The 22,753-nt window shown below is 35.3% G+C and overlaps 1 protein-coding gene across 5 annotated transcripts in view; it reads right to left on the reverse strand.

Moving 5' to 3' along the window:
• The window catches only part of CRMP (Collapsin Response Mediator Protein), a 747,709-nt gene that overhangs the window by 78,989 nt on the left and 645,967 nt on the right, over nucleotides 1-22,753 (reverse strand). For all 5 annotated transcript variants that reach the window (XM_069838352.1, XM_069838349.1, XM_069838350.1 and 2 more), the window contains 2 exons: nucleotides 21,064-21,371; nucleotides 9,268-9,381 (listed from right to left, as the gene is read on the reverse strand). In XM_069838352.1, coding sequence (XP_069694453.1) covers nucleotides 9,268-9,381; nucleotides 21,064-21,371 — 422 coding nt within the window. The remainder of the gene's footprint in view (nucleotides 1-9,267; nucleotides 9,382-21,063; nucleotides 21,372-22,753) is intronic.

Here is a 22,753-nt window from a genome sequence, read left to right on the forward strand (position 1 = left end):
AAATGGCATGCCACAAAATATTCCGTTTAACACTACTGGCATTAAATCAGCATTCTGTCGCTTATTCCGTTGGTAAATCATATTGATGAAATCTCATTATCGTAGCTCACTCATAAACACTATTAAAGTTTACTAATCACAGTAAATTTAATATCTAACGCTGTATTATAATACAGTACTGTATATCACAGCACATTATTTAATTGGACTAGAGCCATCCATTAGAAGCTTTGAATTCTGACAATGTTGTAAATACCTAGGAGTGTATTTAAACTCCAAACTTTCTTGGGGAGAGCATGTTGATAATGTTACAGGCAAAGCATGGAGGGCACTTCACTTTATTATGAGAATCTTGAGAAAGGCTAGCCCCAAATCGAGGGAAATAGCATATCTAACGTTAGTGCGACCGTTAATGGAATACGGAACTACGTGTTGGGATCCTTATAGAATATATCAGATAAATTCCTTAGAAAGAATCCAGTATAGGGCAGCTAAATTTGTTAAAGGTAAAAGAGAAGATGGGAACGATACGATAAAAGAACTTAAATGGGAAACTTTGGAAAACAGACGTAGGAAAACTAGAATAACATCATTGTATAGAGCACATCTAGGTCAGAAAGCCTGGGTAGACATAACGGCTCGGTTAGAAAAGCCAACGTACTATGGTAGGAACGATCATGATTTTAAAATCAAATGTAGGAAACAGAAAACGGATGTAGGTAAATTCTCATTTTTAAATAGAATTATAAATGATTGGAATGACCTACCTGCAGCGGTCTTTGAGGGCTGTCCTTCCTTAAGGAGATTCAAGAATAACTTAAAAAGTTGTGTATAAAGTGCAAATTAAAATTAAGGTGACATTCAACATTTAATTTTTTAAGGTGACATGTATTTATCTAGCCTGACGAGTTTACTTCCTTGGTTTGAATTGTAAATTATTTAAAAATAGCGTGTAAGAGGGCCTTAGACTAGAAATGTTTAGTTTAAATGTAGTTCTGTTTATAAGTATGCATAAGGATGCAATTATTTGACTTATTTGAACTGTTGTATCAGTGAAGCGAGGTGAGTCAGTGAAGTTATGGTTTTACAGTGCAGTGAACAGTTCCGATCAGTGATAATTTATAGCGTCAATGAAATGTGTTCTATAGTGTCAGTGAAATGTGTGCTCAAGTGTCAGTGAAATGCGTCATAGTGCCACCACAGTGAGTGAGATGACAGTAAAGTGAAAGACTATTGAAACTTATGTAGAATTCCGATCAGTGATAATTTATAGCGTCAATGAAATGTGTTCTATAGTGTCAGTGAAATGTGTGCTCAAGTGTCAGTGAAATGCGTCATAGTGCCACCACAGTGAGTGAGATGACAGTAAAGTGAAAGACTATTGAAACTTATGTAGGACCTATACATAATTATGTAGGTTGTGTTGTAAAATTAGGTGTTTTATTTTATGTTTTATTATTATTGTGTTAAATTGTATTGTGTATAAAATTGTATATGTGTTGTAAATTGTATTATGTATTGTAAATTTTATTGTGTATTGCTTATCATTTTATTGTGTATTGTTAATATTGTATATACCACTGCCACGGGTGCTTGCCCACTTGCAGTGTAAATAAATACATACATACATACATACATACATACATCTAATTTCTTTGCAAATTCAAGGGTTTGCTTTGCAGAATAGATCCAGATATTAGCATGGTCTTTGAAAGGGCATGAAGAACCCACTCTGTCATTTATTTTCACATAATCAGCTGTTTTCTGTTTCATTTTTGTCACCATTACTGACCACAAAAGACTCACTCATGATACAGTCTTTATTTCTAAGTGTTACACCTAAGTTTTCCAAACTGACTTCAACTTTATTTCCCATACACTTTGTTTCTCATTTTTCTTTAACTCGACAACTTTTACTTCATCACTTAATGAAACATTTTTACGTATTTTTTTTTTTTCTTTGACGAAATCACTACACTTGCGTTCTGCCCAGCAATGACAATATATGGGTGTCAAGCATTGAAAATCTTTGAATGGATTCGTCTGCCTAATCAACAGGGTAATACTTACTTACTTACAAATGGCTTTTAAGAAACCCGAAGGTTCATTGCCGCCCTCACATAAGCCCGCCAGCGGTCCCTATCCTGTGCAAGATTAATCCAGTCTCTATCATCATACCCCACCTCCCTCAAATCCATTTTAATATTATCCTCCCATCTACGTCTCGGCCTCCCTAAAGGTCTTTTTCCCTCCGGTCTCCCAACCAACACTCTATATGCATTTCTGGATTCGCTCATACGTGCTACATGCCCTGCCCATCTCAAACGTCTGGATTTAATGTTCCTAATTATGTCAGGTGAAGAATACAATGCGTGCAGTTCTGTGTTGTGTAACTTTCTCCATTCTCCTGTAACTTCATCCCGCTTAGCCCCAAATATTTTCCTTAGCATCTTATTCTCAAACACCCTGAACCTATGTTCCTCTCTCAGAGTGAGAGTCCAAGTTTCACAACCATACAGAAGAACTGGTAATATAACTGTTTTATAAATTCTAGCTTTCAGATTTTTGGACAGCAGACTGGATGATAAGAGTTTCTCAACCGAATAATAACACGCATTTCCCATATTTATTCTGCGTTTAATTTCCTCCCGAGTGTCATTTATATTTGTTACTGTTGCTCCAAGATATTTGAATTTTTCCACCTCTTCGAAGGATAAATCTCCAATTTTTATATTTCCATTTTGTACAATATTCTGGTCACGACATAATCATATACTTTGTCTTTTCGGGATTTACTTCCAAACCGATCGCTCTACTTGCTTCAAGTAAAATTTCCGTGTTTTCCCTAATCGTTTGTGTATTTTCTCCTAACATATTCACGTCATCCGCATAGACAAGAAGCTGATGTAACCCATTCAATTCCAAACCCTGCCTGTTATCCTGAACTTTCCTAATGGCATATTCTAGAGCGAAGTTAAAAAGTAAAGATGATAGTGCATCTCCCTGCTTTAGCCCGCAGTGAATTGGAAAAGCATCAGATAGAAACTGACCTATACGGACTCTGCTGTATGTTTCACTGAGACACATTTTAATTAATCGAACTAGTTTCTTGGGAATAGCAAATTCAATAAGAATATCCTATAATACTTCCCTCTTAACCTAGTCATAAGCCTTTTTTAAATCTATGAATAACTGATGTACTGTACCCTTATACTCCCATTTTTTCTCCATTATCTGTCGAATACAAAAAATCTGATCAATAGTCGATCTATTATGCCGAAAACCGCACTGATGATCCCCAATAATTTCATCTACGTACGGAGTTAATCTTCTCAAAAGAATATTGGACAAAATTTTGTACGACATCAACAAAAGTGATATTCCTCGAAAGTTACCACAGTTGGTTTTGTCCCCCTTTTTAAAAATAGGTACAATTATGGACTCCTTCCATTGTTCTGGTACAATTTCCTTTTCCCAAATAGCAAGTACAAGTTTATAAATTTCGCTATATAATGCACTTCCACCCTCTTGTATTAATTCTGCTGGAATTTGATCGATACCTGGAGACATGTACTTTTTCAGATTTTCTATCGCAATTTCGACTTCTGAAAGCGTGGGTTCGGGTATAAATGGCTCAGCAGTTTGTATTTCAATTTCGTCCCGATCATTTCTATTTGGCCTATGTACATTTAGTAGTTGCGCAAAATAGTTTTTCCATCTGTTTAGGATTGATGGAGAGTCTGCAAGCAAGTCACCATTAATCAACAGGGTAATAAAATGTATAACTGCCAGACCAACAAACCTTCGCACCCTCTAAAATTTTGCAAATAAAACTTGTTTTTATCTTAGTGACCTACATATTTCGTACATTCCTTCAAATTACACACTGCTTCAAAATATGGTTTACATTAAAATAGCGTGTCAGAAATATTATTTCCGTTTTGAAAGTAGCAGACAGTTTCCGTTTCCGCGTTGGACAGTTTCCGTTTTAGTCAGGAAAAATTACACATAAAACATACGAATTTCTCCGGGACCAATAAATTGTTCCAAAATAGACAGGATTCCGGATTATTCAGGTTCCGATTTGAACAGGTTTCACTGTATTAAGTCATGCTGTGGTAAAGAGCTGTATCTGCAGTTTTTATTAAATGGCTGAATTAATATAATTTTTGTTTGTTTCAGTAATTTTGTAATGTCGTATATAGCTAGAAACCACATAAATTATGTAATCATACGTAAAAATCGAAAGGGGCTGTACAGAAAACTTTAAACTCATTTTTCTCGATACTTTGCTTTTTGTAGATACGGCACTTACCCTTAGCAGGGCAGGATGGAAGTAAATTGTGAACGATGCCAAGAGTTGTCTTCAGCTAGTGTGATTACTAAATGACCGACTGGATTGATTGCATCTAATGAATAACTGATCGACCAAAAACTGACTTTTTTGTTATTCGTTTAATTTATTTACCGACATGAAAAGGAAAACTCATTTCCTCATCAAAATTTACATAGTAACAAAACTCTTAGAAAATGTAAAATGTGTATAGAATAAATTTCCTACACTGAGACATGTTTCAGGAAAAAGTAGTTAGAAGTCCCTTGGTTTTGCACCAGTAGCGGCCAGCGGTTGCAAAGGTTGGCAGTTCTGCATGAAAAATAGTGTATTTGGCAAACACATGCTGTTCATTGGATCTAAATCTGATAACACGTGTAATTACAGCCCCTTCTCGAAGTTGACTGTGCACCCGAAATTGTACTCCAACCATACGTGCGCTACACCTCTCCCACCTGGTACAACTAGTCACGTAGTGGAGATGTGCCCCACATGCTTTTCTAGTTTTTTTAAGTCAAATTAACTAAATCCTTCACTCCGGTGTTTGTCCATGTATTTTCTCCTCTAAACAGAATACACGGGTGGGGGAGAAAGCGTTTTCATGAGTGTAGCAAAAAACCAATCTTTTCCATTACACATTTCGGTATTAAAATGACTAGTATCCTTTTGAGAAGATTAACTCCGCACGTAGATGAAATTATTGGGGATCATCAGTGCGGTTTTTGGCGTAATAGATCGACTATTGATCAGATTTTTTGTATTCGACAGATAATGGAGAAGAAATGGGAGTATAAGGGTACAGTACATCAGTTATTCATAGACTTCAAAAAGGCATATGACTCGGTTAAGAGGGAAGTATTATATGCTATTCTTATTGAATTTGGTATTCCCAAGAAACTAGTTCGATTAAATAAAATGTGTCTCAGTGAAACATACAGCAGAGTCCGTATAGGCCAGTTTCTATCTGATGCTTTTCCAAATCACTGCGGGCTTAAGCAGGGAGATGCACTATCACCTTTACTTTTTAACTTCACTTTAGAATATGCCATTAGGAAAGTTCAGGATAACAGGCAGGGTTTGGAATTGAACGGGTTACATCAGCTTCTTGTCTATGCGGATGACGTGAATGTGTTAGGAGAAAATACACAAACGATTAGGGAAAACACGGAAATTTTACTTGAAGCAAGTAAAGCGATCGGTTTGGAAGTAAATCCCGAAAAGACAAAATATATGATTATGTCTCGTGACCAGAATATTGTACGAAATGGAACTATAAAAATTGGAGATTTATCCTTCGAAGAGGTAGAAAAATTCAAATATCTTGGAGCAACAGTAACAAATATAAATGACACTCAGGAGGAAATTAAACTCAGAATAAATATGGGAAATGCGTGTTATTATTCGGTTGAGAAGCTCTTATCATCCAGGCTGCTGTCCAAAAATGTGAAAGTTAGAATTTATAAAACAGTTATATTACCGGTTCTTCTGTATGGTTGTGAAACTTGGACTCTCACTCTGAGAGAGGAACATAGGTTAATGGTGTTTGAGAATAAGGTACTTAGGAAAATATTTGGGGCTAAGCGGGATGAAGTTACAGGAGAATGGAGAAAGTTACACAACGCAGAACTGCACGCATTGTATTCTTCACCTGACATAATTAGGAACATTAAATCTAGACGTTTGAGATGGGCAGGGCATGTAGCACGTATGGGCGAATCCAGAAATGCATATAGAGTGTTAGTTGGGAGACCGGAGGGAAAAAGACCGTTAGGGAGGCCGAGACGTAGATGGGAGGATAATATTAAAATGGATTTGAGGGAGGTGGGATATGATGATAGAGACTGGATTAATCTTGCACAGGATAGGGACCGATGGCGGGCTTATGTGACGGTGGCAATGAACCTTCGGGTTCCTTAAAAGCCATTTGTAAGTAAGGAAGTAAGTAGGCTACATGATTTCCTCGACTTTTTCCAGAAATTTCAATATTTAAATTTTGTGTAGGACGTCCTAATTTCTTAAGTTAACGTGCAATTTCTCTTTTAATTTCGAAAAGAATTGGTCGATTAGGTTTTCATTTCATTCATTTTTAAAATAAAATATTTCCTTAGACACACTGACTAATCACATCACACCACCCACAGTATTATAACACACTGGAACTGTAATGATACACAGTAGTCCAGAAGCTTACGTGTTCTCCTAACGCAGATCATAAAGAGATGAGGGTGTTGACGGTTCATTTGTATATTCGGAGAGAGCTGCTTTGGTTGCAGCTTTAATGCAGTCTTATGGGACGGTGAAGAAAACCAGTTTTCTGCTGCCGACTACCCTACGTTGAGCTTCAGGAACTGCCGATCACAGATCCGAAAAGTACACTACAGCTAAAATTCTCGAGCAGTTCAAGGCTCCTACAGACAGTAAAATCTCGAATCGAAGGAGAATGAATTGGAAAAATAAATGAAACAATGAACTAGATTAGTTAAAAGCACGTTTTACATTTTTAATTTTTTCAGGTCCATTTAAATGGCGGTTCTGCAGCTCTGCAGTTCTTATTGTAGAGCCGCCCCTATTTTGCACTGACACACACATTTCACAGAATCCTCAGGGTGCATGTGGTGTTCCCAGACATCATTATCACTGAAGTTCATGTAAATACTAAGAAACGTATTTAATGTATGTAAATGCAACAATGCATTCTCACTATACAGAAAATTTAAATTAAATATTTGAAAAGTAATAATATAAAGAAAGAAACTTATGAAATATTTTTGCCATGCTTTGAACACATTCATATTTTCAAACCAGTGTACATCAAGACATCATCTTGAGTGCAGTTGATAAATATTATGTAGAAAAGAACTGGCTGGTCATTTTAACATCATATTTACCACAAGCGTATCAACTTGTCAAATATGAAATTAAGTACCTTCCTTCTCATACAATCATTCATATAGTACGGTACATGAAAACTGAGGCATATTATGTCATAAAACATTATGGATACGGTAACTCCAATATTATGTAGAAATTTACTTTCTTACCATTTACAGCTGATAAATAATTTTCACACTGCTGACGTAGGCCTATGCTGATGGAAGACACACACATTTTATATTTTCGACGATTTCCTCCCTGAGAATTATCATATACCTACGTAAAACTGGATAGGAATGCAGTTGCATCGCGAAAAGCTCCAACATCTCGACTGAAGCTCCAGAAATTACGATAAAATATTATGAGAACATATTTAGATTCACTCTAAAATATAGACAGGCTTGAAATACATTAAAGGTGATATGTTACAGTTGTATGAACACTAATAAGTACCGGTATAATAAGTTTATTCAAGATGTTAGCCAGACATGTTTTGGAGATGCTTCTCCATCTTCAGTGACTAAGCCTTTAAGCTCCTTTAAGCCAAGAAAGAACACGGTTCGAACAACTGAATCACATCGTCGTTGTAATTAGTCACTGAAGATGGAGAAGCATCTCCGAAACATGTCCGACTAACATCTACAGTAAACTTATTATACTTATTAGTGTTCATACTACTGTAACATATCACCTTTAATTGTATTTCATCAAATCAATGAACACTGTATTACTGACCTAAAATGTGTGTTTTATCATTAAATATGGACAGGCTTATTTGGAGCATAGATTTGAACCTGTTAACATCCATATAAGTCAAGGATTACAGACCGAATCTGAGGCACCCAATTCGCTCTGAAAACCTAATATACATAGAGTAACACTTTATCATTCAATATATTACTTTTTCTGTATTTTACAATAGGCTAATGAATAAAAAAAAAATCTTATTTTTGAGAAATCATTGCATCCTTATAAAGTTGATCTTGAATGACCAGAAAATAACCAATGCAGGATTTTATACTAGTAACTGAATTATGCTAGAGCAGCGTTTCTCAAACTACGGTCCGCGGACCACTTATGGTCCTCCAGGTCTGCCCTTGTGGTCCTTTAAAAAAGGCAGAAGAAAAAATAAAATTCAAATGAATTGCGTATTACATTATAGCTGAAAATCTCAGAGTTTGGAAATGACATATGGCAATCGAATTTCACTTTTTCTCCCAGTACTGACATTTTATGAAATTTATTACCCTACTTGTCTATCGACTTCCCACTCTACTCTCAGCAACAAAAGAGGGGTTTAAAGCACTATGAACGTGGTGTTTCTCGCCACCTTTTCCCTGCACTTCTGGTGCTGCACCTGTAACCCAACCAATTATCATCCGAATTCATTACAGAGGACCAAAGTACCGAACCTTTTCATGTATTTATAACTTTAAATCTTTCTTATGTGGTACACGCTAGTAGTTGTCTATGTCTCTGTTAAATAGTGCCCATTATACATAATGAAAAACTGGCTTCGATCCGGATATTTGAAAAGAATGGAACGTGATGATATGCTTCATTTAGGCACTGCTAATAGTTCAGAAGCTGTGTGTGAAGATATTAATATCAGTGATTCTAGTGCCATTAAATAAATATCTAGTCATTCAAATATAGGCCTAGAACAAATGTGTAAGAATCGACAGGCTCATTCATCTCATTAATGTGAGTACCAACATTTATTTATTTTTTAATTAATAAGTTAAAGATTAATAGCCTTGAATTATTAAAAAAAAACGAAAACGATTCTATTAACATTAACTTAATTATCTAATACTAGTATAAAATTAATTGAATTAAATTAATTTTAATTAATTAATTCTAATTCAAAATATAAGTATAATGGTATTAAAATATGCTACAAAAATTATTATAAATTCAATTTCGAAGGGAATAAGAGTAAGGTGGTCTGCGGAACTGTTCTGGCTTAAAAAAGTGGTCCCCATTTCAAAAAAGTTTGAGAAACGCTGTGCTAGAGTATAATATATCAAATTATTTCAGTAGATTATATCAGCACATACCTGATTTGCTATAACACACGCCCTGTTAACTGCTTCAGCTTCTACATCCTCAGGACGTGACAATGGATGACCTTCTGGACCCGTTACACCTCTTGAAAGAAGTTTCTTAGTATTCTGCAAATGCAATTGAAAATTAATAATCCATGTTGAATCTTTCGTACACTAGTTTTAACACTTGAATATTAATAATTGATTAAATGGCGATCTTACTCGTGTTAATTGTGTAAGCATGTGCGGCTTACAGCTGTCTCGGTGCTTCTTCACACCATCCTCAGGGCCTACTAGCAGGCTCTGAGGATGGTGTGAAGAAGCACCGAAACAGCTGTAAGCCGCACATGCTTACACAATTAACACGAGTAAGATCGCCATTTAATCAATTATTTGAAAATTAATAAATGTAAATGAAATAATACCGCACAGGCACATATGTAACAAGAATCGACTTTAAACTAAATCTACACAACATTTCTCTACATATCACAACCTCTAAACAGGCAGCAGTAAAAAAGATGCAAGAGAGTAACAACTACTATCATTTCAGTAGTTCTGCTTTAAAACACTTCTGTGCATACAGATGAATTGTTTATGGCATACAATTCCTATCTGGGATCATCGTGCTAACCACACGATACCTCCATTCTGGTTGGATGATCGTCCACCTCTGCTTCGGCATGTGGGCGTGAGGCCAGCAGCCGGCTGGTCGGTCTAGGCCCTTCACGGGCTGTAGCGACACGGATTATTATTATTATTATTATTATTATTATTATTATTATTATTATTATACAATTCCTATCTCGGCAGCAGTAACACGAATTTTTTTTAAGTATAAATTCAATGAAAGATATTGAGGTGAAATGAGCATAATTTATTTCTTCACTGCTAAGTATCTCTTACTCCTACAGCTGTTTGGAGTTCCCTATACATACCTCATGCTATGTACACTGGAATGTTTTAATTAGATTAGATTAGATTTTTTTATTAAGCCATAAAAATGACAAGGATTCATGGCGTCGTCAGTATACAGAGAATTGACAATACATAATATAATACATCTAGTGCTAAATATGCTAGGATACAGAATTACAAATGTTTTATTTTATACGCTGAAGGTGAGAACATTTTCGGCGACACAAGCTAATATATACAGTACTAGCCATACCCGTGCGCTCCTCTGCACCCGTTAGAAATAAATATAAAGTAATTACATAATTAAAATAGGACATTTGATCCAGGGAACATTCGTGTTTGATAGAAGGATAAATCGTTTAATATGTTACTTAATTTAAATTGCATCCAAATAATTAAAATGCGATCATTTTGGTCCAGAGACACTCATTTGGTGCAATGACAATTCCTTTAACATGTTTCTTAATTTTTATTACATGCAACCATAGTTTAATGAAGATTGACATCATTTAGATTTAATGTGTATATTTTATTTTACTTGTTATAGGTTTCCATTGAATTATGGTAATAACTTAATTTTAGTCCTTGTTTTCTACGTATTCAGTAAATGGTGCCTGGCCCACTATGGTTCTGAACCCTTCAAATAACTTAAATTATATTATATAATATTACATATTTATATTATATTATATTATATATTATATTATATCAGAAGTTACTGTAATAACATTATAGCATTATGTCCATCTAGAGAAACTACACTTTCCAATGGTGAAATAATTAATTATACAAATCTGTTAATTTAGCTTCCGATATTACTTCATACAAACACAGAAACATTCTCTGTAGGCTATCTTTCATAGCTTTCGATTGTTTCTGTCCAAGGCCCCTTATAGACGAAGTCATTTGTTTTTTAATTCATTACACGGCCTTAGATGGCAGTTATTTTAATTTTAAAACTCATTTATCTCATTAAATATCAGTCCTATCAAAATTTTTCAAGGAATAAAACTTATCGCAAATTATTTTTAAAGAAACTTTTGTTATGTAACATTTTTCACAAAAATCAATAATAATCGAGATATTTAGATTTATTTAATTCAGGCCTCCTTATAACCCCCCTTTTAAATAATGTATTTTGAATGCCATATAGCCTAAAATCTAAGTTACAACGAACTTAATTAGTATTCCAATTTTCATCGAAATCCGTTCAGCCATTATCGCGTGAAAAGGTAACAAACATACAGACAGACAAAAATTAAAAAAAAAAAGCGATTTTCGGTTCCAGGGTGGTTAATTATATATGTTAGGACCAATTATTTTTGGAAAATCGAAAATTACCAGAAAAATTTCGGCTACAGATTTATTATTAGTATAGATTATACATTGAGCTTAATACTAATTTACTTGTAAAAGCCAATCTTAATTGTACGGTACCAATTTCAGATATACTAATATTTTTGTTCCAAGCTAGAGCCATGTGGCACTGTCCCATGCAGTCTCTCTGTTTTCTCTTCCCAGTCTTGGCTTTAACTCTACCCGACATAAAACCATCAAAGGTAGTATCCAGAGGAGAATGTTAAATACTAGAGATTTAAAATTAGATAATTATTTGTGCAAAGAGGCAAGTGTTTTAATATAATATTTTTTACCTCTTTTTTTTTTTTTTAATTTTCGCATGTTAAGGTCTTTAATATTTTGTGGGAGTTTGTTATAAAGATTGCTGCCTCTATGTGATAAACTGTTAATACTTCTGGCAAGTCTGTGGCAATTCAAATGTATGTTCCTGGATGTTCTGGTACTATACTCATGATAAAATGAATTTGTTTTAAAAGAGTCTATATTTTGATTAATGTAGCACACTACCTCTAGTATATATATGCAGGGCACAGGTAGAATTTTTAGTTTTCTAAAAGTGTTTATACTTTCAGATCAGATAGGGACTTGCTTTATAATTTTAATCATTCTTTTCTGCAATTGGAGTACCTGTATCGATTTTGGTGAAGACCCCCAAGTAATATTGCCATATGATATTATTGAATGAACGTAGCCAAAGTAGACTGATTTTAAAAGTTCCATGGGTGATATTTTCGTAAGAATTCGGAAAGCATAACATAGACGGCTTAGCTTCTCAATTAACTGCAGAATGTGTTTTTCCCACGTTAGATTGGAATCTATCCATACCCCTAAGAATTTAGTGCATTCTACTTCTTTGATTATGGTATTATTAAGTATTGTATGGATCTGTTCAGATGGCTGTTGGTTAAATGCAGTAGCGGCTGGTGGTCAAAATAATGAGTGTGCTACAATCTCTATATCGGCCTACTGCATACACTTATATTATTTATCGTAATTTGAGACTCGCCTAGTGACGAAATATGAAGTCCATACGACGTTCCTTCCTACTGCAGAACTTGTCAATTACCCTGGTGTTAAACGTTAAACCCCTCAATCTTGGACATTATACTCTTTTCTATTGACAGTATTGCAAGAGCAGTGAAACGATCCTGGGAACGTTTTTATGCGTTCAAAGCAAGAAAAACATCTTTCTGGCTCAGCAGTGGTCATTGGTGTTGTAACCAAAATATTTAACAACTTCGTTACTTCACGGAATGGATTCTGTGAATTGTTGGAGGCTATGTATTGAAACAATTGAACAGCTCCATCTATATTTCGGAAGTCGAGTCTTCCGTATAGAATTCCAAGCTGTGTCTTTAACATTCGTCTGTTCAGTATAGTATAGCTGTTGACAGCAACTTCAAGTTCGCATTCAGGAAAATTATGCAAAAAATTGTCAAAAAATTAGCTGTTTAACAATTTTGTTGTGTCTAGGTAGCTTAAAGACTGGAAATGATGAGGCGTTTCCTGAATTATACGGTCTCATACTTCCTTGGCTTCAATTTTCGGATTCCATTTTACGTCGCTTGCTGTCTGATTCAGGAGGAACCTCAAAAAACTGGTAGATGGCAGCAACAGTCGGACACTTGAATTACCAAATACGTTGTAAATGGTTCCGAGTTCTTCCACAAACAGGCATTCTTTCGTTACGCTTTACTTTTGCAATCTCCAAGCTGTGTTGTGCTGAAGCTGACTACAGCACTTCCCTGCGTAAAAATAGCCAATCAGAACAGTTATTTCAGCTTCGCACATGCGCATTAATTGTCTACATTCTCATAGAGTTTTGAGTAGCACAACGAACCCCCTGAGGCACCAAAGACCGAAGAGCGAAGACTAAACACTCTATAACGCATCATGAACATAACCACGGGGAATTGTCAAATGACAGATGAAGTACTGTGGTATTACAAATACATTATTTGAGCAAAAATTATCATTGTGCTGTAGCACTGTAGCACATAAGGACGGGCCGCCCCTGGTTAAATGACATTTAGACAGTTTTATTTACATTTAATTTCAACTTATTATTTGCTAGCCACTGTTCTAGTTTTGTTGTCATTCCATTAATTTTTATTTGCAAGTTATCTTTCCTAATGTCATTCAGAATTATGTTTGTGTCATCGGCAAATAAGACTGTTTTCCCTTCACTTATATTCTCTGCAGAATATTTAGGTGAAATGGGCCTGTTTTATTTCTCTATCACTAAGCATCTCTTATTCCCACAGCAGTTTTGAGTTTCCCATACATGTCTCACGCTATGTACACTGGCTAAGATCGAGATCTAAGATTATAGTATAACAAGGGGACAACTGGAGTTAATTCTTTCCTATACAAAGAAGTTTCCTTGTGTATAGCGGTCACTAAGAGGGAGAATTATTTTGTGGCCCTTCGATTGGAATGCATGTTTCTCGGTTTACTATACAAGGAAATTGTTTATGTTTGTCATGTACTCAATAACTGCCAGACAAATGCAGATAATTCTATGTAGGTGGAGTAGATGCATGGAATTAATTGAAGACTTGAAATAAAAAGGCCTAAGTGCCATAATAAGGAATTTTGAAATTGTGTGCAAAATGGGATCTATAATAATAATAATAATAATAATAATAATAATAATAATAATAATAATGATTTATTTTAGCTGGCAGAGTTAAGGCCGTAAGGCCTTCTCTTCCACACAACCAGCAAAAAGTGTATATACATATGCATGAACTTACAAAGAATTCAACAATTTGATTTAGATGAGAGTTACATGTATACAAGAGTTATTTACGAATTAAACAACAAAATACTATGAACTATTAATTAAACACTGAAATAAACTGGGTAGCAGAATTAAACTAAAATACATAGAATGTTAATATATTTCAAATTATATTAGATAATAGAAAGAGATTATTATGAGACAATTTTGAAAATGCAGCACAATCAGGATGATGTCTAAAGAAAAAAAGCAACAGTGTAGTCAGTAATATTTTAAATCAGTATGATTGGAGTGAAATGCTAATAAGGTTATCTTTTAAGCTGTTCTTAAAGGTGTTTGTTGTCTTGCAGCCCCTAGTACTTTGTGACAAGGAATTCCATTGACGCGAGGTGGATATTGTAAAAGATGAGGAATAACAAGATGTTCTATGAAGAGGTATATTTAGCGTGCCACAGATAAGTGATCTGGTATTTACGTCGTGGTTAGAGTATAGATAAGAGAAACGAGACGAAAGGTAATTTGGTGTTGAGGTGTGCAGAATTCGAAAGAGTAAAGACAAAGAGTGTAAAGTTCTGCGTTCTTTAAGTCGGAGCCACGAGAGACTTGCGAAGGACGGTGATATGTGATCATATCGTCGGATGTTGCACACGTATCTGATGCACATATTCTGAGCTCGCTGTAACTTGACTGACAGTTCAGAACTTAGATCACTTAACAAAACGTCACAATAATCGAAGTGCGGCATTACTAGGGTTTGTACTAGGGTAAGTTTTAGTTGCTGGGGCAAGAAGTTTCTCAAGCGACTCAAAGAGTGAAAGGAGGAACAGATTTTCTTTATCGTTTCTTTAACTTGAAAATTCCAACTTAGATTATTATCAAAAAAGAAGCCAAGATTTTTTACGACAGATGAATAAGGGATTAGCGTGTTGTTAAGGGTAACAACTGAAATATTACTGTTATTAAGGGAGTTAACTACACGCTTATGTCCAATAATTATGGCTTGAGTCTTACTTGGGTTAAGTGCGAGTCCGAAATTGGCCGCCCAAGTGGAGACAGTGGCTAGGTCACAATTTAACTTGTCAATCGATTCATTGATCGTATTGGGTCTGGAATGTATGTAAAGTTGTAGGTCGTCGGCATAGAGGTGATATCGGCAATACTGTAAGTTCTTTGATACGTCATTAATGTAGATAGAGAAAAGTAGTGGTCCTAATACGGAGCCCTGCGGCACTCCCGCCTTTGTATATATGCCAAGCCCTATAATGTATAAAAGACCCGAACTGCTACGAATGAAAATGTAGTACCAAATGCAATCGACAGATAACATGCGGTTTAACTGCCGCTGCTGTTAACATATGAAAGGCTCTATGTCCCTGCGCTTCCTCCTCATTTTCTTTTTAGTAGGTTATTTTACGACGCTTTATCAACATCTAGGTTATTTAGCGTCTGAATGAGATAAGGTGATAATCCCGGTGAAATGAGTCTGGGGTCCAACACCGAAAGTTACCCAGCATTTGCTCATATTGGGTTGAGGGAAAACCCCAGAAAAAACCTCAACCAGCTAACTTGTCCCGACCGGGAATCGAACCCGGGCCACCTGGTTTCGCGGCAAGACGTGCTAACCATTACTCCACAGGTGTGGACGCTTCCTCCTCATAGTTAGTTTAAATGGCGGAGGCGGCAGATGTTTGTAAGAGTTTGAGTGGAAAGAAACGACGAATTAAAGGAGAAGGTACTGCGACTGCAATGAAAAAAAAAAGCTAAAAATGGAGGAAATGAATACATAAGTTCAAATAATAAACATGTTCCTGCAAAACCTCGTCCAGCACAGAAGGCTAGTCTCATTACTGATCGCTAACCTACACCATACCTGGACAGACTGTTTATTCTTGTTCTTTTTGCATGAAAGCAACAATAAGGTCTAACTAAATTATGTTGGTTGTGACAACAGAAAAAACTGGTAGACCTAGTGAGGTATAGTGCACAGGGTTCTCCATCTTGCTTTCAGAGTCTGTAGTATAAATGCAACAACCTCAGTTATGAACACAAGGTCGGGCTGTTTGAAGATTTTTATGGCCTGGAAGATATTGAAAAGCGAGGGAGTTACTTGATGGGGCTGATGCAAGTATTACATGTTAAAAGAAGACGTCATGGTACCTACGATGACCCTTCACAGAGCAGGAGACAAGCAACTATTCATTACACTGTTCCAGATAGGCAAGGTGACTTAGTGCAAGTTTGCAGAGGAACATTTTCTGAAATATTTTCGTTAACTTAGAAGAAAATCCAGGTATTAACCGAAAAGAAGAAGAATTTGACTGAAATGATACAGTACCTAAGAAATGATGACCACAAACAGTTTTACAGAAGCATTACAGAATAAACTTTTATTTTATGAACAAAAAACCATTTTTGTTTCATTCGTTTGTCCTCTTCACTATCTTTTTGCTGATTCTGAACTATGGAACTTAGAGCCTTTCATTAAATTTCCACTGTCAGTACGTTTTTCATACTATTGCAATATTATGTTTGTAAGTTCCTTTGGACACTACCTCCATACTATGCTTATCTTTCAATTAAAACACATTAATATTGAAATTATGACCAATAATTACCCAGTACACTTAAAACTCATTTCCCTCAAATTCATGAGGCACTTAGAGCCTTTTTTATTTCAAGTCTTCAATTTTAAACCAGATCACATAATACAGTGTAGCTCTTCATAATACAGTACCGTCATCATTTCCAATATTATTTACAGTATATTACGAAAACTGGTGTTTAAAATGATGGAAATATTAAAAGATAGGGTACAGTACAATTTATTTGCATCATCTTCCTTACTTGTCAAGCGGCACCATCCTGTTGCATCTACATGTCTATAAGACTGAGGCATCTCATTTTGGGAATGAAAATGGTGAGTAACATGATGTTGGAAATTCCCAGGATGCGTCATTTCCAAATTTGGCGATATCCCCGGACCTAAGCCCACAGGACTACTTCCTGTGGGTTTACCTAAAGGGAAAGGTGCATACACCACGAGACCCGATCGTTGAACTTGAAGAAAACATCCAGACGGAGACAGAAATCATTCCGGCCAATTTACTGCACCACATTATGGAGAGTATGACTAAGAGAGCCCAAGAATGTTATTGTCTAGGTGGTGCCCATCTACTGTATGTGGTATTCAAATGATGAACATTGTGCTATACTCCTGTATTTCGGTTATGAGTTACACTTACAAGGGAAGGGTTTCGGCTCCAACAGGAATTTTTGGTTAAAAATTTGTACAGAGACTTACCTCACAATGGTGATGAAGACCCTAAAAGCATTCATTTGTGTAACTCTCCGTTTGGTTGGTATTGGTCTATACACTTCTTAAAAAATGTACATGAGGATTCTCTATAAAATGCATCAAACAGCATGGAGCAGAGCAATAAGCACAACACGCAGAAGCAACACCTGAACAATCTTCTGAACCACACTCCAGTGCTCAAAAATCAAATGCCACCTGAATTACATTTTTGAAATCCGAGACTTGTTCAGGATTCGCGTAACCAGTTGACTGCCAGGAATATTGAAGCATAGGGCGGTACACTGGAGCAAACAACTGGTTATGAATAACAGAGTGCATTTTCATTATAAACACTCGATTTCCCAAGTTAAGTTCTGGATTCTCAGCAAGAGTCCTTACGCAATCTGTTATCCTCCGAGCATATACATTCCATGTCCTAGGCTTGGAATGATTCATTTATTAAGGGGAGAGGATGGTATTTTTTAGTGAAAAATGAGTAAATTTTCAAAAAACAAAAAAAATTCTTTAAAATACACTGTGATATGTGTGGAATGCATAGGATAACATTTTGTGGGTATTTGTGCCCTTATCGGATGTTTAGTCGCCATTTTTAAACTTCCTACGTTATGGATTTTTAAATCACTCGCCCACTTTTATTGCTGTTTCCGGTAAATTAAATTTTCAAAGAAAAATTTTTTTTTCTTTAAAATACCCTTTAATATGTGTGGAATGCATTGCATAACATTTTGTGGGTATTTGTGCCCTTATCGGATGTTGAGACGTCATTTTTAAACTTCCTGCGCTGTGGATTTTTAAATCACACGCCCTCTTTTATCGGTTTCCAGTAACTTCATTTTTTTTTTTTGCTACATTGCCAGACAAAAATGGATATAATATCTGAACTATTAAAGATACATGCATGAAATTTAGAACACACATTCTTTAGACTATTAGGAAACTTTTCTCTGTAACAGAATTTTGTTAATTGATTTCATTTTAAAAATACGTCCGTTTCTTTGCAAGAAAGTAAATCAGAAAATTGTTATTAAATTGTAATTGTTTATTTTACATACATAGGAACTAAGATCACAATTCTGTTACAGACAGTTTGTAAAACTTGATTTTGCAAATACATTGCAAAACGCTGTTTGAATCTATCTTTAAAAACGGTTTAGATATATCGGTTTTAGTACAATCCTGCATTGGGTATATTTTTTTCAAATTTGGGCCGCCAAATAATTTTTTTCAAAATATTTTTATTTTGTTGAGTTGCCACAGCTATGAGCTCCCTACATACAAAAAATTAATATTTACACCAAATAGGAAAAAAGTTAAAAAAAATATCATCCTCTCCCCTTAAGGTTGAGTCCTTGTGCATATTCAATGAATCACACAACAGTCTACATTTTTGATTACCTGCAATATTTTCAGACAGAACGTTGGAGAAAAATGTTCTTAAATAGGCTTTAGACATTTTACCACTCGCACTAGTTTCTAGGCTAAGGTAGGGTAAGATGTCCCATCCCCTTAACTTGTGCAGTGCTTTTCCCACCCCTCAACTTGTACAGTGCTAACAGACAAACCACACATTACACAAACGAATGCTTTTGGGAGCTTTACAGAGATGTAAAGATGGGCCTGTATACAAATTTTGGATACGAAATTCCTGTTCGAACCGAAACCCTTCCCTTGTTAGTGTTTAATAAATGTGTTTCTTCCTTGCCTAGAAATGTGCATTTGAAATGTATCCCATCAATGTGGTCCACACTGTTTATGGCAGCGAGTTCACAGAAAACTGAAGTTGCGCGATTCTACAAGACAACTGCATGCTTTCATTCAAGCTACAGGGGGTCATTATGAGCATTTCCTGTAATGTTAAGCTTCTCTATCATTACTGCAACATAACTGTACTGATAACTTGGAAACATGGTACAAATGGACACATTTTCATATAACATTTTTTCATTGTTTTGGTGCGTACTTCCCCCTGGTGACATGGAAATCACAATTAATATTTACCCTGTATATCCCTTTGTCCTTCAATAGATTCGTGAAACTATGGACAGTTTGCTGTATTTATTATTACACCGTGAAACAAAACCTTTCAGAGCGGAATATGTATGGTAAGACTTTCCTGTGTTAAATTTAAACGTACATCATTTACATCTTTCGACCTATTTATGGGTCATCTTCAGAACTGGTCGTTGTTGGTCTTGGCGCGACTTGTTCTGTTTCCTGTGAGGGTGTGTTCGTGTGGTATAGTGTAAAGTCGAAGAGTGTGTGTGTTTTGAAGTTGAGTTGTGTGTTGAGAATTTCGTTGGGGTGTGTTTTTGCTTGTCTGTATATTTCATATTGTTCTAGTGTGTTTAGTTTCTGGCTTTTTGGTTGGATGTGTAGTATTTCCATTCTGTGTTGATGTCTCTGTGGGTGTGGTTAGCATTTGTGATGTGTTCTGCATATGTGGAAGTGTTTTGTAATTTTGTTATGGCTGTGATGTGTTCTTTGTAACGTGTTTGAAACGATCTGCCTGTCTGTCCTATGTAGAAGTTGTTGCAGGTGTTACATTTGAGTTTGTATACGCCTGTGTGGTCTCAGAGATTCACATTACTATGTTCCTACATTCTACACCTAACGGCAAGGGGAGTAATGTGAGGAAAAAGAGGTCTTCATCAAAAAGAAGAGACATTTATTCCATTATAAATTAAGCAACTTGTGGCATCTTTAGAAGAAGTGGTTCTTATTCCAAACAGAATTCTCAGTGTCTTGTGAATTTTATGAAAGTGTTGTTGAATATTATTTTCAATACCTGGGTTATTCATTCACAAGTGACAGTCCATTATTTTCCTTCAAATGAAGATGGACTTCACCTGGATGAAGAGAGTTTATTTGGCGAAATTTTTTGCTTGAAGAAATGTGTGATTTCGGAGGAAATAGCAAAGTGAAACGAAGAAAATGCTGCTCTGCTCAAAATGGAGTGAAATCTGTAAAATTTTCTCTGAGAAAATGATTCCCTGTGCACAACTCCAGAAGTTGATTGCAATCCGTCTTTCTTGAAGTAATGCTTTGGTGAACATGATGTGAACATCCCAAAATGTCAAAATGAGTTTAGAAAGTCTTCGAGCCATGCTTGGTACTTTAATGAACTTCAACACGACCTGTCAGGAATTTGCTGCAAAATTAGGATCCAGAGAAGGCCTGCTTAAAAATATTCACTCTTCTGAAAAATAGCAGTAATTTTAGTAGTAGGCAAGTAGAAGGAATTTTTTTAGTAGGTTATGTAAATAGAATTAGAATTTTAATTCTTTAAAATTATGTAAAAACAATACACGTGAATGACAAACTAACAAATTTAAAAGTACCTTAAAAAAAAAGTGTATGTCCCCGAAAACTGTGAAAAAAAATCTGGTAACATTAATTTTGAGGGAAAGTTACGAGTTCGTGTCAGATGCTTAGTTGCAACATTTCCTTGGATGAGCCGACAATCACAACTCACCTCAGCAATAATGTCTCCATTCTCGGCGTGAACCTGAGCGATCGCTCCCAGTTGCTTGCACTTATCAAACACACCATAGAGCTCAAAGTCCCGCAGCATTAGAACGTCTTTGTAAGCCATGAACATTTTGAAAGAGTTCACTCCGTGGTCCTTGCACAGCTGCTCCATTTCTTCCTTCACTTTGTCCGACCACCAGGTAACAGCGACATGCAATGCGTAATCACAACACACCTTCTCGTCAGCTTTCTGTCTCCAGTTTTCGTAAGCCTCGATCAGGGATTCACCCCTCTTTGGTACCGCAAAGTCAACTGCAAGAAAACATGAAATCATATCACCTACAATATACTGTACAATTCTTACTAATCACAATGATCTAATACTAATAACATGATATCTACTTAGGTCAATAAATAACAAATCTTGCACTATAAAACAGATTAATTAACCCTCCTGCTGCCAAGGGGGGATAATAACATTACCCCACTGATGACTCTTCAATATTATTTTCATTTTTTTCCATATTTATTTTTGAAATTCCATGTATTTGTCCGTTATATGTCTAGTAACATTTTTAAACAATAATAACATAGCCATACCAACACGTAAGACATCATCGTATTCATCATCATACACAATCTCACTCTCACGCTTGTGGAATACCCTACCCAGTGACATCAGAGACTATCGGAATTTAGTAGCATTCAAAAGCAAGCTTATTAAGCATTTTCTTACTGCGTAAAGTAGGTTTAATTTTTACTTAATCAATAAAATTTTATTGTTGATATTGTAGTTGGAATCTCCTGGTAGAGGGGCAGAGAAGGCCTGACGGCCTTATCTCTACCAGGTTAAATAAATAAATACTAATACTAATATTAATACTAATACTAATACTAATACTAATACTAATACTAATACTAAAAGAAATGCTTCTCTCTTCTCAACTTTTACAATAAACTGTCTAGCTTTTATTAATCAGTTAATCTTTTAGTACTCCGATTTTTATTGTACTTGTAAATTTAATATTAATTGTAATTATAATTGTAATTGTATTCTTAATATTGTAGTTGTAATCCCCTGGTAGAGGGGAAGAGAAGTTCTGATGGCCTTATCTCTACCAGGTTAAATAAAAAAAATAAATAATTAATCTACTTTAATAAGTAATTAGCGTTATTTAAATGGGGCGATCTTATTACCTCCTTGGTAGTCTATGTCATGAAAATTCCAGGATATGAAATTCAATTTGTAGGTTAGTTCTCTACATTTTTGATCTTGTCTGCTTCCAAATGATTTTATTTTCTGTTATTCATATCATTATTCATATTATTCATGAGTATCACGAACTTTACTTCCAATTTTTTTTTAAATTTTTATTTCTGTGTGTTATGATTATTCTAAGAGTGATTATGTTAGAAATAATTATTAGTAAAGGCTTTTTCCCAGATTTTCATTGTAGTCCTATTATATGTGTTCATATATTTCAATTTCAGCAAAAAACTGAAATTTATTTTTCTTAGATTTATATACAGTACCGGTATATATTTTTTTATTTTTCTTTAGAATTTTTAAGGATTTTATTTTATTATAAACAAATGTCTTGGAGATGTTCATGATTATATATATTTTCACTGATTAAAGTACATATTGTATTTGAATATTTAAATTTCAACAAATATGATATCCAAAATGATTT

This window comes from Periplaneta americana, chromosome 10 (genome assembly GCF_040183065.1).
Source record: "Periplaneta americana isolate PAMFEO1 chromosome 10, P.americana_PAMFEO1_priV1, whole genome shotgun sequence".
Classification (NCBI taxonomy): domain Eukaryota; kingdom Metazoa; phylum Arthropoda; class Insecta; order Blattodea; family Blattidae; genus Periplaneta; species Periplaneta americana.